Source organism: Helianthus annuus, chromosome 3 (assembly GCF_002127325.2).
Source record: "Helianthus annuus cultivar XRQ/B chromosome 3, HanXRQr2.0-SUNRISE, whole genome shotgun sequence".
NCBI lineage: Eukaryota > Viridiplantae > Streptophyta > Magnoliopsida > Asterales > Asteraceae > Helianthus > Helianthus annuus.
The window spans coordinates 130,696,234-130,719,278 of NC_035435.2; the positions used below are offsets into that span (position 1 = coordinate 130,696,234).

A 23,045-nucleotide genomic window follows, 5' to 3' on the forward strand; every position below is an offset into this window, starting at 1 on the left:
TTGTGGCGTGTTAATACGAAGAAATTAAACCAAAACGTATAACATATAAAAAAATAACTAAGTCGATCTAGGACCCCGAGCGTTACAATGAACCTGTCAAACGGGAAAAAATAGACGGCGTAAAAACATTTAACCACACACACACGTTGCCCGTGTTTAAGCAATATGTACAACCTATAAATGCACACACTTGGCAACATTTACAACTTATAAATGCACACACTTTTTGCTAAATAATAGTGTATAAATAAATTAATTAGTATAAAAAATCACTAAAGCTACATATACAACTATAAATGCACACTTATGTTTCAAAATAATAGTATATAAACTAGTAGTTGAGACTCGTGCATTGAGGCATGACCATTATACCGATTACAAAAATAGACGTAAAAACGTTGAACTGTAAAATTTATACCAAAGCGAAAAACAATTCCACGTGTTATAGCAAAGACGTTGACAATACTTAAATTTTTATGTAAAAATAGTGTAACACGTGGCGACAATACCATTAAACCGAACAAATATAAGATATAAAAACATTGAATTTGAATTTGTAAAATAATACATCTAGTAATAATAGTTAAACACATTTATAAAGTATAAGATTTATTAAAACTAAAACTAAACCATAAGGATTATATGGTATTTATACAAATCCTTTAAGGGAAGATTTTTAATTTAGAAATAGCCCAAGGCAAGAAAACATAAATGTTTATATGCAACAGAGTCTTATACACATAGCTTTATAACTTGTATGTATAGATAAAAAAAATAAAATATTGGATGTCAAATGGTATCGACCGATTGCCCTACAAATCCCAACAAACAATCAAAAAATTAAAATTGAATAGTGAAACCTCTTCATATACAATTTTTGATACATCGTAGGGAGGAAATACATTATTATTATTATTACAATTTACGAAAATAGATAGTATGGTTACTATATTTACTTTTTAAATTGTTTAAAAAAATCAAATATATCATGAATATATATTGTAACGCCCTGCGTTTTCATACTTTCTATATATTGATACATCCTATTTTTTGAAACATTGTATTTTTGTTATCGTTCTTTCGTTATAATCAATGTAAAATCCGAGGCTTGAGTCTTAATGAAAGTCGTATTTTCTTTACATTTATGTTACATACACTCCGTACATGATCATACGTTCAAAAACATTATTCATGTGACACTTTATTCATATTTTGTGCTAAAAATGTCAAACTTTCAAAATTGTGACCTATATGCTAAATTATGCAAATTTGATACTATTTCTCAATAAATAAACATAATTATACTTGTTTTATGTTTAGTTTATGCTTCATTTACATAACATACCCTTAACTATGATCCATTGTGCCTAAAATACCTAAAACATACTTGAAACGTGCAACATAGGAAAGTTAAGGGACTAAAACGAACAAAAAACCAAAATCTAGCCCACCAGACTACCTGGCGGCCCAGGAGAGCGGCCCAGACCGCAGAATGTCGACCAGCTCGTGTTTTGGGTGCGATTTTGTTATTTTTTTAAGTTTAAACTTGCCTCTCTTGACTTAAATGCTCACAAGACCCTATGCTAACACTCCCCTATAAAACCCACACCTCTTCCACACAATTTTCACTTTACAAACCCACAAAAACCCTCTCAAAACACCTCTCAATCTGCTGGAAATGAAGAACTTGGACAGATTCATATCAAGTTGTTCAAGTATGCATACCTTCTTTATTTCTTGGTCTTTTTCATTGATTCTTTTTCTACTCGCTTGGATTGACCTTAGGAACATTTCCACGGGTTTTCCATGGAAAACCAAGGTCTGGAATGTCACCAAAAAGGCTCCAAATGGACTGCAACTTTCTGTTTTCACTTAAACTTTGTTAATCTTAGTTAAACTTGAGTTATCTCATCTCAAACCTATGTCCTTATGCTCATAATCAATTAAATGCTTAGTTGGGCTTAAAAACAAGGTTGAGACAAGTAAAAATCATAGGTTAAAACCTTATAAACTTTCTTTTTTGTTTAGGGTTTTACCCACAAGTAGTGTTCAAGCTCAAAGCTTGATGTTTGTGTGATTGTAGAACAAGCTTGGGCTATTCCACTTGAAAATCCACACACTACTTGATGTTTTCCATAGATTAGTTGTATATATTTCATTCTTTGCTTGTAAGTTCATGACCCTCCTTGTTGTTTATAACAACAAGTGTAGTGGTGAACAAAGAGATGTCTAAATGGAAGACTTGATTCTTCCTACCTCATGCATGATTTCTATGATACTAAGAGCTTCCTAAATGGAGGATTTATCCTCCTACCTCATGCTTGACCCATATGATGATATGATAGCTATAAAATACCTATAAACTATGTAATCTATATAATATCCAAGTAATTAGACCTTGATGATAACTTAGTGGTTATTTGTCAAGTGTAAGTTACATCATCTTTAACCATGCACTTGTTGCGATTCTAATGGACATTTGAATCCATGAAAACATTCCAACTCTTTTGAGTTTCGATAGTGTAAAGAACAAGTGTCATGTGTACGAGATGATTACTTTCACATATGTTATTTTCATGTCCTTAAACTTCAAATCCTTAAACCCTAATGTAAACACCTCTTAAAACTCCAAATCAAACACAACCAACCTTCTAGTCTCGACAACTTCGTCACATTGGATAATCGGAAAGCATATGCAATTTTGTGAGTATACTTGAACCCCCTTTTCGTTTACCACCTTTTTGGGGTGTAACATGTTTATCTATGAAACTTACACTTAAACTTTATTCGTAAATGCACAAACATTCCTTATACATGCTTGCATACTTGATTACTTGATACTTTAAACTTGGGGTTATACGTTTTGCGTTAGACTTATCATTAACTTCGTACGAGCTTATCCTTGACATATATAGCACTATACGATTAACGCCGCCTATAAACTTTGGGTTATGTTAAAAGCTTATTGCGTTTCATCATTGGGTTGATTAGTCAAACACATGCCGATTTTATTGTTTATCTTGTATCAAAAGCTTGCCATGTGGAATTGTTTACTCATTTTTATGCTATGTATGTATCAAACTTGTATACTCTCCTTTGATTTTGCACTTTATTTTAAACATGTTACAGGCTGAGGATGACGACGCTTTGAAATTGAAGTAGTGATGATGCTTAGATACACACTTAGACGTCTTAAGTTTTATTATGTTGTATCAATTTGTACTTGGTTGTTGTATTCTTGTATTGAACATATTGTATATCAAGTTGTGTATTTGATTTTAATCTTTGTAATTGACTTTTAGAAATGAAATGAAATCCATTATTTAATTATTGTCACAAATAGTGTTATGAAGTCTTTTGCAATTTCGTTTTCGTCTCACTCCGATGTTTCTGCCATCGGTTGGGGTGTGATATATATATATATATATATAAGTCAATTCCTTTTATAAATTTATATTTAGAGAGAAAGACATATTATCATGTGACATTATTTGAAATCATTAACTAAGATTTAAAAACCTAAATTTCAAATTTACATTTTGAAATTGTGGCAAGACTTACTTTAGGCTATTTTTGGTTTTAAAATGCTTTGACGAGTCGACCTGTTAGTGCATGCATCTGTCGACTTCGTCTTGTATCGAGTCTTATGCTAGATAGGTTAGATCAGGGCACGTTTTACGAGGAAATAGTAAAGTTTAGTGTGTTTCAAGCTGATTCCGCTTGAAAGTGCTCATGGCAGTTTCAAGCGAAATCAGAAGACTTGATTTCGCTTGAGATGATAAATGGTGATTTCGCTTGAGTGAAGGTTCCGCTTGAACTGTTTTCAAGCGGAATCAGAAGACCTATATATGTGTGTCTCGAGCGAAATCATAGTAGTTGTTGTATGTGTGAATTTCCATACCGAGGTGATGCCGGTGTGAGGACTGATTGTAATTGTTGTTATTTCAATCCAACAAGTGTTTAAAGTGTATTGCAAGCTGTTTCGAACTCAGTTTCTTGTTTTCCGCACCTGAAACTGTTTCAAACTCCTCTGAACGACTCATTCGGGTCAAATACACGATCCTACAAGTGGTATCAGAGCTCAGGAGGAGGAGTTCTATACGATTCAGCTAGAAAATCTCTGTTTTTCTACTCTTTCTTTAAAAATTTCAAGATTTCACGGTTAAAATCTGTTCAAATTTTCAGGGACTATTTAAAACTACGTGTTAACAAATCCTTAAAAGTTTCAGCTTAAAATTCGGACTAAAAATGGGTAAAAATGATGTTCGAAGTGATTCCGCTTGAACGGATCTCTTGTGATTCCGCTCGAGTTTTGTGACTGATTCCGCTCGAAGTTGTCTGTTTCAGCTTAAAAGTGTTGATTCCGCTTCAGGAGTCTTCTGATTCCGCTCCAGAGTACCAAATCAGAGATTCCGCTTGAGATTTACTGGTGATTCCGCTCCAAAACACACTTCAGTGATTCCGCTTCAACTCAGGATTCCGCTTGAAATCGTTTATTGCTATTTCGCTTGAAATTTGAACTACTTATTTCGCTTGAAATTGTTTCTGTTTGCAGGTTATTCCGCTTGAACTGGATCTTTGGTAGAAAATTTGATTTCGCTTGAACAAGAATCATGAGTGACGATTTCTACAACGCGTTCGCTACTCCGACTACTCCGGCTTCCATTGCTCAGAACATGAGTTTGGAAAATGAGACCGGAACGTTACAAAAGCCCCCGAAGCTTATGAGCATAGAATAGTATTACGGATGGAAAGACAGATTCGAAAACTGGGTTCAGGCCAACCATCTAAGATCTTGGGAATGTATTCTGAAGAAGTATGTGTTGCCCCGTACTGATCTGCAAGTTGAAAAAACAATTTCTGAGTTTAGTGATCAAGAAAGAGACATGTACAAAGCTGAAAAAATGATGATTAGTTTGCTTTAGCAAGCCATCAAAGAGGACATCTTTGTGTTGCTTCAACATGACAAGACATCAAAATCGATTTGGGATGCTCTTAGAGTAAAGTTTGAAGGTAGTGAGAAAATGATCAAGAGTAAGAAGGCACTGCTTAAGAAAGAGTTTGATTTATTCACGAGTTTGCCTGGGGACGATACTAAGAAGCTAATTGAACGATACTGCCACTTAGTGCGATCCATGTCAATGCTTAGTATAACAAAAGATCGTGAAGAGTGGGTAGACAAGTTAGCTGATGCGTTACCGCAAAAAGAGTGGGGTACATACTTGATGATTCTGAAAAACACTGGGATGTATGATGGGTTGACTATTTCTCAGTTTATTGAGAAGATAGAGAGACAAGATCTGGAACAGCAAAAGATTGCAAGGATGAACAGTCCGAGTGGTCAACAAGACGTGAAAATGTACTACAAAGGCAGTGTTCCAGAAGCTGAAAGAAGTCCGAAAATCCAAACTGCATTTAGTGCTGGAGATTCTTTGGAAAAGGTTGATCAGAGTACAAACAAAAGCAGTGGGTTCTCGTCATATCCGAGTGTTAATCCTAAGAGTACATCTGAAGGTTTTCATGCTCAAAGCACAAAAACTGGAAATGGTTGTGTGATACAGTGCAACACTGCTTTGAATCTTCCAGATGGTCAAAGTTTTTCTGAAGAGGTTGCGAAAGATCGCATGGCTTTACTTCGTTCAGTACTATTATCATATGAAGGATTGGTTGCAGGGCGGATCGGGAATCCTATGCTTACAAAGGAAGATTACAATCAGATAGACGCCGAAGAAATGGAACTAATGGACATCAAATGGTGTCTAGCTAGTGTACTTAGAAGAGCTGAAAAATTCAAGCTGATTACTGGAAGAAATGACTTTCTTGATGCACATGTGTCTACTTTAGGTTTTGATAAATCTAAAGTTACTTGTTTTAAATGCAGGGAGAAAGGTCATTTCAAGAGGGAATGCAAGAATAGAGAAGCTAGTGGAGCTCAGAATCCATTTGGAAAAGACTATTACTACCGGAAAGCTATCTATCAATAAGTTGGTCAACAACAGCAACTAGAACCGCAAGTGGCTCATGGTAGAAAAGTGATTGAGGATTCAAAGAGAGCATGTCTGGGGAATCAAGAAAACTTTAACTGGAATTTTCAGGATGATGAAAGGCTACGAGAATGTTTTAGCTGGGATATGTTCACAGATGAGAAAGGAGATTTCAAAGCCTTCATTGCCAAGATTGTGAAAGAACCAGACATGTTCACAGAGTGGATGAAATCTATTGGTGAAACTGTGAAGAATGGAGAAGAAAAGTCTGTTTCATCTGATGAAAGTTCACAAATTTCAGATGATAGTTTAGAAAAAGAGATTGTTTTTGATCAAACACCATCTGATTCTGGTTCTTCGGATGTTAGTTCTGAAAAATCAGTAGAGTTCGATCAATCTCCAACTGATGATAGCAGTGATGATGAAGAAGAACGACATATTAATGTTGCAAAATCTCATCTCTCTCCTGAAAGTTTTCATTTTTATTTTGCAGATCGGTTGGAGAAACTAAAGGAGAGACGAGCTGCAAAAGAAGAAAAAGAAATGAAGACTGAAAGTGATGCTGAAAAGGATGAGATTGTTCGAAATGAAGAAGTTAAAGTTGCTGCTGAGAAGATTGCTGAAACTGAGCAGGTAACTGAAGCAGAAAAGGTGGTTGAAGTTGAGAAAATTATCGAAGTTGAAAAGATTGTGGAAGTCATCAAGCCATGCTCAAAGTGTCTTGAATCTTGCAAAAACTGTGCAGCAAAAGATGAGAAGCTGGCTGAGTATGAGAAGATGAAAGAGCAGTTGTTGTTCAATCTAAACTAAGTGAAGGAATCTTATGATGTTTTGAACAGAACAGTAACTGGTCTTCAAAAGACTAACTCTGAAAGAGAAAAAGCTTTAACAATGATGAATGCAACGATGATGACAAAGCAAAAAGCTATCAACTTCTACATCGAAGAAAGTGCAAAATGGAAACAAGAGTTGGAAAAGGAGAAAATTGAGAATGAGAGAATCAGACGTTTGTTACAAAGTTACTCTAGTTCTGATTATCTTATTGATCGAATTTATCCAACTGTTGCAGGTTTTGAAGCATTCAAAGACGACAATCCAAAGAAGAAGGATACTGGTAAGAAACCGAATGTTAGCTATAACAAGTGTCCGCCTCCGATCTGGGAAGGATATTCTCCCAGAAAACCAAATGAGGAGCAAGTCGAAAAAGCAGTCAATATAAAGTTAAAAACCGACACAACTGATGAATTACCAGAAAACATTGACGTCACGTTCACCTCGTCTGACACTGATCATGAGTCTGAGTTAATAAAAAAGGTGGTCGATCGGGTGTTGGATACTGATGAGGAGTCTGAGTCAAAATCTGAGTCTGGAGGGTCAAGTTCGCCAGTCAACAATTCAAAACCGATGGTTAAACGGTCTTACAGTAAAGAGTTTTTGTTATCAAAAGCAAATTTGAATGATGAAACATTCGAAGTAGCATATACTTTGAATGATTCTGACAAGTTATATTCTGACAAAGAGTTTCCAATAAGAAGTGTTAGATTTGAAATGATCAAAAAGGTTTTCAAAATGACAGAAATTAATATTTCTGACATAAAAGATTTAAATCTTACTGGAAAACCTAAAAAATACACTTCAAGAGTTCAACAACGATTAAACAAGAAAAAGGGTTACAATTCTGGTTCTGGTTTTCAAAAGAAACCAAACCATAATGGTAGCTACAAAAAGAAATGTCTTGATTTTATTCTACCAGAAAATTATAAAAATGAGAAAAATTCTAAAACAAACACAAAATTTGTTTCAGGTGGAAGTGCAGAAGAAGAACAGAAGAAACCTTTCTAGAAACAATCAAACCAGGAGTTTCTTGCTGAAAAGAAAAGGAAAGGAACTGGAGTGTTTCATCCAAACGAGACTCGAACCTGTTTCAAATGCAATGAAGCTGGTCACATTGCACCAAATTGTCGAAAAATTACAAAGACAAAACATGGAGTTTCTGGAAAACTGAAAGAAAAAGTTGTCGATGTTGAACCACCAACTGAAAACTTCAAAATTTTTGAAAATTCAACTTATGAAGTTGGTGAGAGTTCAAAGAAATTTTTTTACAAAAAGAAAGCTAAAGACAACCAAGTATGGGTTGTTAAAAAGGGTGATGAGAAGGTCGGCGATGAACCTGATTCCACAAAATCAGGGGAGCCACAAGTGAAGGCACAGATTGAAGTAGTTGAAGGAAAATTAGTATCTTCAAAAGATGATGTTGAAATTCCATCTTTGAAGTTTGAAAATATTAAACAAATGATTGGTAAGGTGGAAATCTCAAATCAATTTTATTCTGATCAGAAGGAATTTGATGTTGAGAAAACATTCAATGGGAATGTTAAGAAATTTTTTGGGAAGATGATTGATGGGAAAGTAAAAGGGGTTAAAGATTTCTATGCAACAAAGAAAGCAACTTATAACCCGACTGAACAAGAGCTAAAAACACCCAAGGTTGGTAAGACTTGGTTGGAAATTCTTTTCCCTTGAAATATCAGGACTATGCCGGAGATCCCAAGTTTGTGATCGTGGATCAGGAATCGGCATCATTCTTGTTATGATAGATTTTATTAAAGTTTTTTATGGTGATAAATTTTACAGGTGATGGACTATGCCGGAGCTTCTAGGTTGGTAAGTGCGAAGCAGGAATCGGCATCCTGATTGGTAAAATGGTTTGTGTAGATGTTTTATTCCTACATGTGATTAAATGTTGTGAATATTCTTGCAAGTGGTAAATCAGGGACATTAGGTTGTACTTGATTTTCTACAAGTGGTTAAAATGAACAAAATATGAACCAGTCCCTACAAGTGGTAAAAACAAACTTATTTTCCGGAAAAATCATTTTGATTAAAACAAACTTAAGTGTTTTGAAATCTTAATGAGAAAATAGTTTGTTGATAGGGGAAGTTCTGATTGTTTATGCCAAGTGGATGGCGAATTGAGGCGATTTGATATCGGTTGTCAACTTTTCTGTATATTTTGTTTTCAATTTTTTTTAAGTGGGTCAAGAGCTCATTTTATTTTCAAATTTCGTTAAATGTGTTTGCATTTTAGAGGGAGTAAATATTTCAGAAAATCCAAAAACATTAGAAAATTTGAAAAAGCCAAAAACATGATAAATTTTAAAAATGAGTTTTGTTGTCAAAAAGAGAAAATGATAGTACATCAGTGGACTATCACAACATGCTAAAGAAATGGAAAGATAAAATGTGATAAAGAATCTCACTGCGGATATGCCAGTAGGTTTTTGCACATTTAATAGATTGTGACGAGATATAAACTTAAAAACTTAAAAATTTCAAACTTGCTTATCTCGTGGGTAACAACTTCTTGAATATATGGGTAACCCCCGAAATCTTGTTTGAAAGGTCCCTCTTTCTGAGATACTAGGTCTTTATACTCAGTGATATCTGGGGTATTATCCCGGGACTTCTGCTGAATGGAAATTCTGACCTAGTCCCCGTATAATACTTTCTGCAAATGCTTTGAAATATAAGCTCGCCCTCAGCAAAAATGATTAAACAATAAAATTGATAATCATTGCAGTTGAAGAAAAGATCCTCTAAAGGGGACACACCAAAAGTCGAAGCCGCCATCTCTTTGCGTATACGGAAGTATCGACCTGAGCTCTCACGGCCCTCGCAATATAACCCTTTTACAGATATCATCTGTGGTATATTCACCTGGAAGACTGAATATTGGGATCTGGATATAGGAGTATATTCAAGTAGTGGGACACGCGAATAAGTTTAAGTTCTTAAGACACTAATATCATATCTCGAAACAGTTGAACTTTGTGTGAAAATTTAAGTGGACTAATATACTGACAATCTAGGTGAATTGTTTAGAACTTAAAATGTAATCAAGCTTAACGGTGTTGGTGATTTGTCTCAAAAACTGATATGATCCTCTTTCACAAACTCACAAAAATACTGTCTGTAAATATTTCTGTACTGCATTACATTTCTCTTATCTTAAAAATCCAAAAAGATTTTGGTGTGTTTTAGCATAAATTTTGAAAAACTCAAAAAGATTTTCGGCAACTGATATTAGAAAGCTGATTTTCAAAATTCCAAGTGCTAAACATGATGATCATGAAGTGAGGGGGAGTCTGTTGATGCTGATTGATAGAGAGTGAAGCCTAGAGACTGATCAAGATTGAAGATGCGAAGACTCGACACTGTACGACTCGTCAACATCTGAGGGGGAGTCTGTTAGTGCATGCATCTGTCGACTTCGTCTTGTATCGAGTCTTATGCTAGATAGGTTAGATCAGGGCACGTTTTACGAGGAAATAGTAAAGTTTAGTGTGTTTCAAGCTGATTCCGCTTGAAAGTGCTCATGGCAGTTTCAAGCGAAATCAGAAGACTTGATTTCGCTTGAGATGATAAATGGTGATTTCGCTTGAGTGAAGGTTCCGCTTGAACTGTTTTCAAGCGGAATCAGAAGACCTATATATGTGTGTCTCGAGCGAAATCATAGTAGTTGTTGTATGTGTGAATTTCCATACCGAGGTGATGCCGGTGTGAGGACTGATTGTAATTGCTGTTATTTCAATCCAACAAGTGTTTAAAGTGTATTGCAAGCTGTTTCGAACTCAGTTTCTTGTTTTCCGCACCTGAAACTGTTTCAAACTCCTCTGAACGACTCATTCGGGTCAAATACACGATCCTACACGACCAGTGGCGGATCTTGCCCGTTGAACGTGCCAGGGCCGAAAGACACGGGCACTAAAAAAAGCGCGGGCAAGCCCGGGCCAAACATAGTATATATAAAAAATTTCGATCGAAATATGGAAAATTAGCACTACGGCCGAAAAACTTGCCCGGACCGTGACTCTGCCACAGCCCTTCTAAAAACCGCCCCTGGAGTCGACCACTTATAATACTGATTCATAAGTAATCTCGTTAACAAAGTATTGGTACTTTTATACGTTAATTATTCTAGATTCTAAATAATTGGAAACCGTAAAATAAATTTTAAAGATTAAAGAAGACTACTAAATGCTATTTAGAAAGTCATGAGTGATACCCCACTTGCTTAATTAGCCTAAACACCATTCATGTTATCTTGTTTGGTATATTTTAGTTCGATGACCCACATTGTTTAGCAATAAGTCATTCGTACATGACTTTATATCATATAGAAATCCAAATAAATATAGGAGCCTATAAGAACTTTTGTAAGAAATCATGTTTGAACGTAAATATATTTCAATTGAAGTGTTTAATATGTTTTTCTTATAAATATTTTACATTAGATGTAGACAAATTATAGATGTTGTGATGCATTTGAAATTCATCTATGTATCATATGCATGTTGACATTTTCTTAAAAAAACATGTTTCAAAAACTTGAAAATCACTTTTTTAAAATAATACTAATTATAAACTTTATGAATTTATTAAATTGCATTATTCAATTTAAATTTTGCATAGTTCCGCTAACCACCTTGAAGGCTTGAACAACACCATGCAACCATTCACGTGCCCTTTTGAAATTTCCAATTTTAATTATATATTTTAAACTCAAAATAATTTAGGATTCTAGTAATCAAACTCGCTAAAGTTGAGAGTTTAGGATGGAATAAAGGTGGTGTAATAGTCAATTTTTTCGTAGAAACAAATTAGTATTCATGTCCAAATCGGTAATTTTAAGAGGGTATGCGATATGCCCATCCAAAATTGTCTTTATCACGTCATTTCTGTCAACCACTAAAAATGCCAACAAAACCTTAGTTTCATCTTTTCATCACATTGTCAACATTATTATCCGCTATATCTCTTCTCATCCTCAGACCCTACCTTAACTTTGCTATTGTTGGGATTTGCTGAGTATGATGATGATGATTCTTTATGAAAATTTACTGCAACGGAAAGAGGTAATGACAAATGGAAAAACCGTTGCAAATCTATCTTGAAAGGCATCTCCACGACGAATTTTCCATAGGTAGTTAATAGTAATATTATGTTGTACTGAAATTAAGGTAGCTTATGTGTGAGTAATAATTACACCTAAAGAGGGTAGCAAGTGGAATTCTCCCACACCCTTTTACTTGAAATTATATAATTTAATGCATCTGTTTACTAACTTTGAAAGCTATAGTTGATTGATAATTTTGTGGCTAATTATGTGGGCGGGAGCATGTCACTGTCACATATATGATATATGATATGTGATTCTCTTACCATCAATCAGAGAGTATTATTTATGGTTCATCTTTGAACGAAGAAAAAAAAAAGTATAAAAACGACATCTAAGCTCGCGCTGCATCATAGAACACATCAATAGACTATAACTAAAATTAGAACGAATATAGTTAACTCTATTCTTAGATTAAAAGGTCTAAATATGTGTTTATTAGATATAAAGTATTGTAGAAATAAATACTCCAATTTCATTAGTCGGTAGAAAATTAAATATCATGGATATAAATGCAAAAGAAATGCCTTAAAGATGTTTGATAAGCTGTTTTTATGTCATGATGCTATGTATTTGCTTCTATTCTGAGATTGACAACCTTACCGTACGTTTTGATTGTGTCGTCCAAATTAAAGGTCGGTCCTTTATTTAATGGAACTATTCTTTATAGTTTCACCATTTTAGCTCTAATGTATAAAATTATAAATATTTTGACATTACTATTGATTTGATATAATAATGAAAAAAAGAACTTATAATAATTTAAAGAGTAAACTGCCATTTTGGTCTATGTGGTTTGGCCAGTTTTGGCACTTTAGTCCAAATCTCAAACTTATTACATCTGGGTTCCCGTGGTTTGCATTTTGTTGCCATTTTAGTTTAAAAGTGAAATTTGATCAGATTACCCACTTTTGACCCTGCTATTTTGTCTTCACCCTCAGGGGCATTTTGGGCATTTGTAATTATTATAACTCAAATTAATAAATAATAATGCCATTGCCAGAACAACAACAATAATGAACTGCCAGAACAACATCAACAAGCACCGCCACCTCCTCCCCCTTCTCACCACCACCCCACCACCGGATCTGCAGCGCCATCACCACCACTCTGTCGCCACAAGCACCGCCACCTCCTCCCCCTTCTCACCACTGCGACCATCACCACCCTCTCCCCACCCCTGTGTCAACTCCATACCTCTGCCACCACCGACCCCCGCCACGACCAGCTACTACTACCCAACCTCAACCACCACCACAGTTATCAAATTCCAATTCATTCAAAATCAACTTTATTATGTGTAACGTCTTAAGAAAAAAATCAAATACATACAACACAATCAATTAACAAAAACTCTAATAATAGCTTCTTCCCTACTACAACCTCTACCACACACCGTCCAAACACACTGTTAAAATCACCCCTGCAACCACCACCATTGCACCTCCGAACAGCTTGTCAATCAACACAGCGAAGAAATCCCCATGTGTCCCCCCTCAATTTCACCTGCTTCAATCTAGGGTTTCAACCAGGACACCCCAGGATTTCCCTTTCAGAAAATGGACCTGATTCCGATTCAGGAGGATGTGAAGGTGGAGGAGGTGAGGGTGTGGGGGGTGGCGGCGGTGATGGTGGAGGCGGTGAGGGCGACGGTGGTGGGGGTGGATCTTTAGTGGTGGTGGTGATTGACGGAGGTGATTCAAATCCGATTCAGGAGGAGGTGAAGGTGGAGGAGGTGAGGGTGTCGGGGGTGGCGGCGGTGATGGTGGAGGTGGTGAGGTGAGGGCGACGGTGGTAGTGGTGATTGACGGAGGTGATTCACAAGAACAGTAAATCCGATTCCGGGGGAGGTGAAGGTGGAGGAGGTGAGGGTGTCGGGGTGGCGGTGGTGATTGTGGAGGCGGTGAGGTGAGGGTGACGATGGTGGTGGTGATTGTTTGAGAAGATGATCTTCAGTGATGGTGGGGTGGGGTTTGATCTTCAGTGATGGTGGGGTGGGATTTATATATTAATGGGGTTAATTAATATTAGGTTATAATAAACCTAAAATGCCCAAAATGCCCCTGAGGGTGAAGACAAAATAGCAGGGTCAAAAGTGGGTAATCTGGTCAAATTTCACTTTTGGACTAAAATGGCAACAAAATGCAAACCACAGGGACCCAGATGTAATAAGTTTGAGATTTAGACTAAAGTGGCAAAACTGACCAAACCACAGGGACCAAAATGGCAGTTTACTCTAATTTAAAAGTAAAATTAGTTCGATTAAAGTTTGAAATCAATGAAACAACGAATGAAGAACACATGAAATAGACTTCACTAATTAACTTCCACTATTATTATTTAGCATCACTTTAAAGCTACTATCTTTTCTTATTTGCTCATTCTAAACAAAATTAAAAATTTAATCACTCTTAACAACAAATTATTTTATTTATTTTTTATATATTTATTATTATTTAAATGTAGTTTTTTCTCATTTACAACTTGTATTTTTATGATTAAATATATGTATAGACAAAAGATCAAATACAAATAATTTTAACGTACAAAACATACGAACTGAAGGTTTTGCTGAAAAAATCCGGTGACATTTTCGTAATTATTAGTAATTATCAAAATTACTCTTGTAGTGTAATTTTGATATTGTAGAGTAATTTTGATCTTCTATGGTAATTATCAAAATTAATCTACATGTGTATCAAAATTACTCTACAAGTGAATCAAAATTATTTTTGCAAATTTATCAAACAATATATAATTCAAAATTACTCTACAAATGATCATGTAGAGTAATTTTGATCTTGTATAGTAATTTTGTAAAATGATCATGTAGAGTAATTTTGATCTTGTAGAGTAATTTTGTAAAATGTTCTTGTAGAGTAATATTGATCTTGCATAGTAATTTTGTAATTTTTTTTAGCATTTAGTTATAGGGTTTAGCTTTATGGTTTGGGTTTTAGCATTTAGTTTTTTTTTTTTTTTTTTTTTTTTTTTTGGGGGGGGGGGGGGGGCGGGGTGGGTTAGGGTTTTTTTTTGGAGGGGGTGGTTAGTTTTTTTTTAGGTTTTTTTTTTTTGGGGGGGGGGGGGTGTTGGGGGTTAGGTTTTTTTTAGATTTTTTGGGGGTGGGGGAGGGGAGTTAGGTTTTTTGGGGTTTCTTTTTGGTGAGGTATAGTTTTTTTATCACAATTACTCTACAAGAACAATTTACAAAATTACTCTACAAGATCAAAATTATTCTACAAGAACATTTTACAAAATTACTCTACAGGATCATTTGTAGAGTAATTTTGATAATTACCCTACGAGCAAATAATTACGAAAAATGTCAGCGCGTTTTTTTGCCATTTTCATGCTATTCGTACGTTGTACGTTTAGTACGTTAAAGTTATTTGTACGGGAACTTTACTCTATATGTATATTGATTATTATAAATATGTAAGTTAGTTATTATATATATATATATATATATATATATATATATATATATAAATTACATATAATAAAGGGTAAATTACACTTTTCGTCCTTTATGTTTGTATCGGATTGCAATTGATACCCTTTAACTTCAATAATTACAGTCATGGTCCTTTATTTGTAAAACTCGTTACTGTTAAAGAAAAGAAATCATTCAAATATTATGTTTCCTATTCTGTCGTAATTTAGGAGATTTGCTATTATTAGGTTTCCTTTTATGTGTCTTTAGTTTTATATTTAATCTTTGCATTGTAACCATAAAAGTTAGAATTCAAGAAATAAATCAATGAGATTCAGTCCTTTCTTTTGATCTTCTTTGATTATCATTCACAACATGGTATCAGAGCAGAGTTTCTGATCCTTGGTGTGTTTACCCATTCAATCCAAACTCAAACCATAAAAAAATCCAACAAATCAAAATCAAAACCTAGACACCAACCTACATCATCATCATCATCATCTCACGGCAGAGGGAAACAAAGAGGGAGCCAAACTCACGTGAAGAAGGGAGCACAAAAGTCAACATTGGGAACAGCAACTTGGATGTGAAGGAATTAATCTAAGGATTGTTATTTTAATAATCAACAACTTCAAATCATTATCACATCACGTGGCGGTTGTTTTTTTTTTTTTTTGTTTCAAAGGGCCGACAAGAACCTGTGGTACACGCCGTTCAAAAAAAAAGAACCTGTGGTACACGTAAGAAACCCTAATTAAAACAAAGATATTAAATAACAAACAACTAGAAAATTAATTGTAATTAACTTATATTAAGTGAGACCTAAAGGGGTGACCAAAACTGGTGTGATGTATCGGAAGAACTACCGGAGTTACGACGAGAGTCAGGAGGAGACAACATTCTACGTGACCAATCTTCCATGCGGGATTTCGAACTCATTGTTACGGAAAGCCTTCCAGCCGTATGGCGTTGTTAAGGATGCTTATGTTGCTCGAAAGAAGGATGTCAGAGGCAACAACTTCGGGTTCATTAGATATGTGGGGGTTACAAACATCAACATGGTACTGGAAGGCATGAATTCAGTGAAGATCTTTGAAGCTAAGGTGTCAGCGTCATTGGCTAAATTCGACAAGAACCACAATAAGATTGAGCGCAAGTTTCCTGATACAAGATATGTTCAACCTAAGCCAACTCCAGCCAATCCAGCACCACCAGTAAAGGAGACGAGGCATTACGCGACAGCTGGGGTGCCCAAAAGAAGTCTGTACAGAGACATTCTGGTTGGGAAGCAAGGAGAGACGAGTGGCAATAGTAAAAGAGTAATGGTAGAGGATAGATTAGCATTGTATCCCAATCATTTTATGATGAGGGCCGTGGTGGTTGAGGTAAAAAGTGTGGTGGCGTTGGAAGAATTAAGGACACTACTTGACATTGGAGGATACATGGATAACCCAGTAAGTTATCTAGGTGGACTAAAGTGTATGGTGGTTTTTAAAGAAAAGAGGCTAGCAATCGAATTCATAGAAAAAGAATCGGAGGCATGGAGCAGTGTAATTTCATCCGCGGTATTATGGAAGGGGCAAGATATTAGCTACGACCGACTGGTGTGGCTGAACATTGTAGGAGTTCCGATTCAACTCCGCGACAATAAGTTGTATGATCAGATAGGAGAACAATTTGGGAGGCTCGCCGGGGGGTCGCAATTCTCGTGGTCTTCATCAGATAACTCAAGTGGAAACTGCTGGGTTGTCACAGAGGTCGGCAAGAGAATTGACGAAGAAGTTAAGTTACTTTGGCGAGAAAGAGAATACAAAGCTTGGGTGACAGAGGAACGTAATCAAGATCTACAGTCTGTAATTGCGGAGCTAACAACGTCCAAGTTCTCCACCCCAGCGAAATCCTCTGGTTCTGTTGCAGGACAGAATGAGGAAGTCGAAGAAGGTGAAATCCCGGTGGGTCATGATGAAACTCCGGCGAGAGCGGGTGTCGATAGTCGGACGCCGTTTGAAATTCCGGGGGAAAACGAAAGGTCAAGACGGGAGGACAGCGTGCATGAGGAGCATGCTCGGGAAGGTAAAAAAACGGCGGATTTTTTTTGTCAGACTCAATCCCCAAGGTGTGATGATTGCATGTGTGGGGCAGGGGAAAGGTTGCTTAGGTCAGTTGAGGTTGGAAGTGTCAACAAGGTGGGCCATACTACAACTAAGGATCTGGGCTCCACTAGGGTATCACGTAAACGACCCAGAAGCTTCATTAGTCCACACCAACTAAGCCCAAAAAATCTTTTTGGGGCTGGAGATAATTATGAAGGTGGGGCCAGGGATGAGTCATTAGATTTAAACAACCCTTTAGTGTCCACTGGTCAAAATTCGACGGACACAAACTCAGAGACGGAAATCAAGGAGACACCAGCGATGGATATCGATTCGGAACACATTACAGTTCTGGCGGTTGCAGAGGCCAACAACGAAGCAGCACAGGATATCGATTTCCAAACAAGGAACTCAGGGCAGTTGAAGAATGGTGATGAAGACACTAGGGCTGAAACTGTTGCGACGATTGGTGTAGGAGAGAAGGTAGGGTTTCAGTTGTCGGGGTTCCGCGATCAGGTTAGTAAGACTATTATTGGAGAAGGTGACCAAATTGTTCATCAATGAATATTATGTCCATAAACTTACGGGGGGTCAGGGACCAGAGGAAAGCGGATTGGGTCAGGGGACTTAAAACTTCCCATGGAGTGCAATTTTTAGCAATACAGGAGACAAAGGTGAGGGGGATGGAAAATTTTTTGGTTAATAGATTTTGGGGTCGGTCGATTTATACTTTTGAGACAGTGGACGCGATCGGCACGTCTGGAGGTTTACTGAGCATGTGGGATCCGGCGGTTTTTGAGGTAACACAGGTGGTGAAACATAACCGCTTCTTACTTACCTCAGGCACTTTAAAACACACGGGGGAATATGTGAATGTGATCAACGTTTATGCGTATAATGACCCGATTGACCGTCGGGGGTTATGGGCGGAATTGTTGGCCACGAGGAGGAGTATAGGTGGACTTTGGGTCATTGTGGGGGATTTTAACGATGTGCGAATACCTGAAGAAAGATTCAACTCAGAATTCGTGGCTTTAAATGCATTTTATTTCAACCGGTTCATACAATTGGCGGAGCTTTGTGAATACCAAATGGGAGGGCGGAAATACACTTACCACGCAGACAATGGTGTTAGTATGAGTAAGTTAGACAGGCTACTAGTTTGTCATGACTTTATGAATAAATGGCCGCAAGCTTCGCTAGTCGCCTTGTCCAATTTTGTTTCGGACCATAGCCCAATACTATTATCGGTTAGCTCGGTAGACTTTGGTCCAATTCCATGCAGAATTTTCAACTCCTGGATGGAATTACCTGGGTTTATGGAATATGTGGAGCAGTTGTGTTTGGAATTTCGCTTCGAAGGACCGGCAGACTTGGGCTTAGCAACTAAACTAAAATGGGTTAAATATAAAATAAAGGGCTGGGTCAAGGAACTAAAGGCTGTAAAGGAGGCTGAGTACGGTGCAAAAGTCTCTCAGTTGGAGGCTTTAGAACTGTTGGCTGAAGACAGGTCCTTATCACCACAGGAGTTGGAACTAAGGGCAGATTGTAAACGATACTTAATGGACGCCGACAGGTTGAAGACCATGGATCTAAAACAGAAATCTAGGGTGAAATGGGCGGTGGATGGAGATGAAAACACGGCATATTTCCACAGGGTAGTCAACGCTAACACTAGTAACAATCGGATAAACGGGTTGATGCTTGATGGGGAATGGGTCGTAACACCGACACTTTTAAAGGATACCATATGTTCTTTTTTTGCTGAAAAGTTTTTGGAACCTTTGGATAATAGACCGAGTCTCATATGCCCGAACTTGGCTAGTGTGTCAATGCAAGAAAACGAGAGGCTAGTAGCTCCTTTCTCGGTTTCTGAAATAAAAGAGGCCGTGTGGGATTGTGGTAGCGACAAGGCGCCGGGACCGGACGGGATTAATTTTAGATTTTTAAAGAGATGTTGGGGTCTCCTTGAAAATGATTTTGTTAAGCTACTGGAAGAATTCTATAACAATGCGACAATTTCACAGGGTTGTACTTCTTCGTTTTTGGCCTTAATCCCAAAATGTGGTGACCCGGGTGGATTGAAGGATTATAGACCGATTAGTTTAGTCGGGTGCATTAGTAAGGTGATCTCCAAAGTACTTGCGAATCGACTAAAGCCGGTGATCCAAAACTTAATTGCGGAGGAACAAACCGGCTTTTTGACGAATAGAAGTATTATGGACGGTCCCCTAGTGCTTAATGAGTTAATAGCATGGATGAAGAAAAATCGAAAGAGTGGGTTTATACTTAAAGTGGACATCGAGAAGGCGTATGACTCGGTAAGTTGGGCTTTTTTAGAATCGATACTTTCACAGTTGGGGTTCTCAGGGGTGTGGATAAAATGGGTTATGGCAACAGTAACATCTGCTCGTGCATCAGTATTGGTGAATGGTTCTCCTACACATGAATTCCCGTGTTTCAGAGGATTGAGGCAGGGCGACCCACTGTCTCCATTCCTCTTTTTGATTGTTATGGAGGCGTTGACTGGGGTATTAAAGAAGGCCGGAGAAATTGGGTTGTTTAACGGGCTACGATGTGGCAATAACGGCCCTATTTTATCGCATTTCTTATATGCAGATGATGCGGTCTTCGTGGGAGAATGGTGTACAGAAAATGCTAGAAACCTGAACAGGATATTACGTTGTTTCTATTTAGCTTCGGGTTTACGCGTCAATGCAGCCAAGAGCAGTTTATATGGCATCGGGGTGTGTAGTGAAAATACAAGTTCCATGGCGGATGTCTTCAAGTGTAGGGTTGGGTCACTACCGTTTAAACACCTGGGGCTTCAGGTCGGGGCAAACATGAACATGGTGAAACATTGGGACCCGGTAATGGAGGTTTTTAAAAAAAGGCTATCGGCATGGAAATCAAATATACTTTCGTTTGGAGGGAAGATAACATTAATAAAGTCAGTCCTTAATGCTTTGCCTACTTACTACTTCTCAATTTACAAGGCGCCGCGTCAGGTGATTAAGCAACTTGAAAGGATGAGGAGGGAATTTTTGTGGGGAACAAATTCAGACCATTCAAAAATGACTTGGGTCGCATGGCAACACGCTATGACACCGCGAGAAAAGGGAGGGCTGGGGTTAGGTTCGTTGAGGGAGGCAAACCTAGCCATGCTAGCAAAATGGTGGTGGCGATTCAAGGTCGATACCAACGGTTTATGGAGGAAGGTTATATGGAGTATACATAATAGCTCAAGATCATGGCAGTTTATCCCAAAAAAGGTAACCATTGCGGGTTCGTGGAAACAAGTGGGGAATTTGTCGCAAGACATGGGAGAATATGGGATGAATTTGGCACTATTATTCAGAGGCATTCTAGGTCAGGGGGATCAAATAACATTCTGGCAAGATAAATGGTTGTTCGAGAATCCATTGCAATACGAGTTCCCGAATTTATTCGAGTTGGAGCAACAGAAGACAGCTAAAGTGGCAGATAGGATATTCGACTCAGGCGGTCTTTTGACAATTAGGTTCAGATGGACGCGGCCTCCAGATTCAGAAGCAGAGCTCACTCAGTTAGCGGAGCTGGAACATGCTTTGATGTCAGTTAATGTCAGGGAGGGCAAAGATAAGTGGAGCTGGGATTTAGACTCGTCCGGTAACTTTTCGGTAAGCAGTTTGAGAGTTAGATTGCAAACTGAAAGATTCCCAGATTTGAATTTGGCATTTGAATGGAATGCGTGGGTCCCAATTAAGGTTAACTTCTTTTCGTGGAGGTTAGCGCTTAACCGCGTACCGACAATGGTAGATTTGGCTAGGAGAAACGTGCATTTCGAATCTCTAACTTGCAAACTGTGTGGAGAATCAAACGAGTCGGTCGAACATCTATTTGTTGCTTGTGGTTTTGCACAGCTTGTTTGGGACTTCATCGCCCAATGGAGTAGGTGCAATCAGGTCTTTGTGTTTGGTATAAAGGACTTGTTTGAGATACATCGGCATGTGAGAGGATCCCCGAGGTGGAAGAAGATGTTGTACTCTATCATTCAAATAGCGGTATGGTGCATTTGGAGATGTAGAAACGACCGAGTCTTCAATCGAAAGGTAACAACCGCGGATGGAATAAAGGATGAAATTCGACAGTTGGGATTTTTGTGGGTACGCAATCGGACCAAGGGACAATCCATGTCATGGCAACAATGGTGTAATTTTGAGGTTGCTTAGTATGCGTTTTTGGTGTATATGTTCTGTTACTTTCCACTGTCATGTACCTGGTAGAGCTAACTGTTTGGTTAGCTCAGGTTTTAATAATAATGTTTGTTAGCCTTTCAAAAAAAAAAAAACGTAAGAAACCCTAATCGATCTGTCCAGAAGTCATCGTAGTGGTGGCGGCGGAGATTTTGGAGTCAGCGAACCCTAGTTTGGACTTGTTTAATCCGAAAGTCAGCGAAGTCAGACAAGTCAGCAAGATAACGGATTTGTTTGGTTTTTTTAACGAGCGAAGGTGTTGGGCGAAATTATTCGGGGTCCACTTTAAACCTTGAACGCGAGTTCAAGTTACCGGTGTATTTAATAAATACGCCGGTAAGCGAACGTCATTCTCTGGCGTCGTTTTGTTGGCGGATTTAAGTCGCTCAGTTCGGTTACCGGCGAATTGATAAATCTTGAACGCGAGTTCAATTGTCCAGCGTTTACACAGCTGCCATGTCCGGAGATGATAGCCCAAACAACCGTACCAACAATGACGATCTCGCAATTCAACTTGCAAATCTTCTTCGAACCAACCTTAATACCCCATCTCAAACACCAAAACAAACCTTATCCGATAGCCTGAAGATCAGTATCAAGCTGAATAGTCAAAATTACGCTCTATGGGCTCGAATGATTCGAGTCGCTATAGGGGGGAAATCTAAGAGCCTGTTGAGCCATATTACAGGAAAACCTGCCCAACCAGATCCGTCAGATGAACAATACGAGCAGTGGGAACAGGACGATTTAGTCGTGTTCTCGTGGCTCATACAAAACATTGAACCAGGGTTAGCCGGTAACCTCACCGAGATTCCCACTGCGAAGGCGTTGTGGGACGCATTGGTGGTTACATATAGCAGTGGGAAAGATAAACTACAAACCTTCGATTTACACGTCAAAGCAAACGAACTCAAGCAAAACGGCTCCGCCCTTGAAGATTTCTGGATCAAGTTACAAGGCATTTGGGGAGAAATAGATCGAAGGGATCCGAATCCAATGACCTGCTCTGCTGACATAGCAACATATAACAATATCAGGTCTGAACAAAAATTATTCCAATTCCTGAATGCTCTTGATAGGAAGTTTGACCCAGTCAAAAGAGAAATCCTTCGGTGGGATCCCCTTCCTTCGGTTGAGCAAGCCTACGCAGCTGTAAGGAAGGAGATGGCACATCAAGGAATCCTTGGTACCATCTCTGAAACTTCTCAGTCCGGCGTGGCAGCGGGGCTTGTCGCTGGCGAAATCACTGAAATTGATGGACAGGGGTTAATCACGAAGGGACAGCGGCGGTCAGACTTCACTGGAAAGTCATCATCCCGAATTGACAAATCCAAACTGAAATGT

The 23,045-nt window shown here is 37.9% G+C and overlaps 1 protein-coding gene across 1 annotated transcript; it reads left to right on the forward strand.

The window, feature by feature from the left end:
- The first annotated feature begins 16,207 nt into the window (after nucleotides 1-16,207).
- Nucleotides 16,208-18,060, forward strand: LOC118490677. Its single transcript, XM_035988469.1, has 2 exons — nucleotides 16,208-17,446; nucleotides 17,516-18,060. Exons 1-2 carry the CDS (start codon nucleotides 16,222-16,224, stop codon nucleotides 18,028-18,030), a joined length of 1,740 nt encoding a protein of 579 aa, XP_035844362.1. The 5' UTR covers nucleotides 16,208-16,221; the 3' UTR covers nucleotides 18,031-18,060.
- Nucleotides 18,061-23,045: the final 4,985 nt, after the last annotated feature.

What these genes read in the sequence shown, in the direction of transcription:
- LOC118490677 (XM_035988469.1), top strand. Translation starts at nt 16,222, where the DNA reads ATGTATCGGAAGAACTACCGGAGTTACGACGAGAGTCAGGAGGAGACA. An exon ending in TGAGGAGCATGCTCGGGAAG is followed by an intron (nt 17,447 to 17,515) that starts GTAAAAAAACGG and finishes TGTGTGGGGCAG; the next exon opens with GGGAAAGGTTGCTTAGGTCA.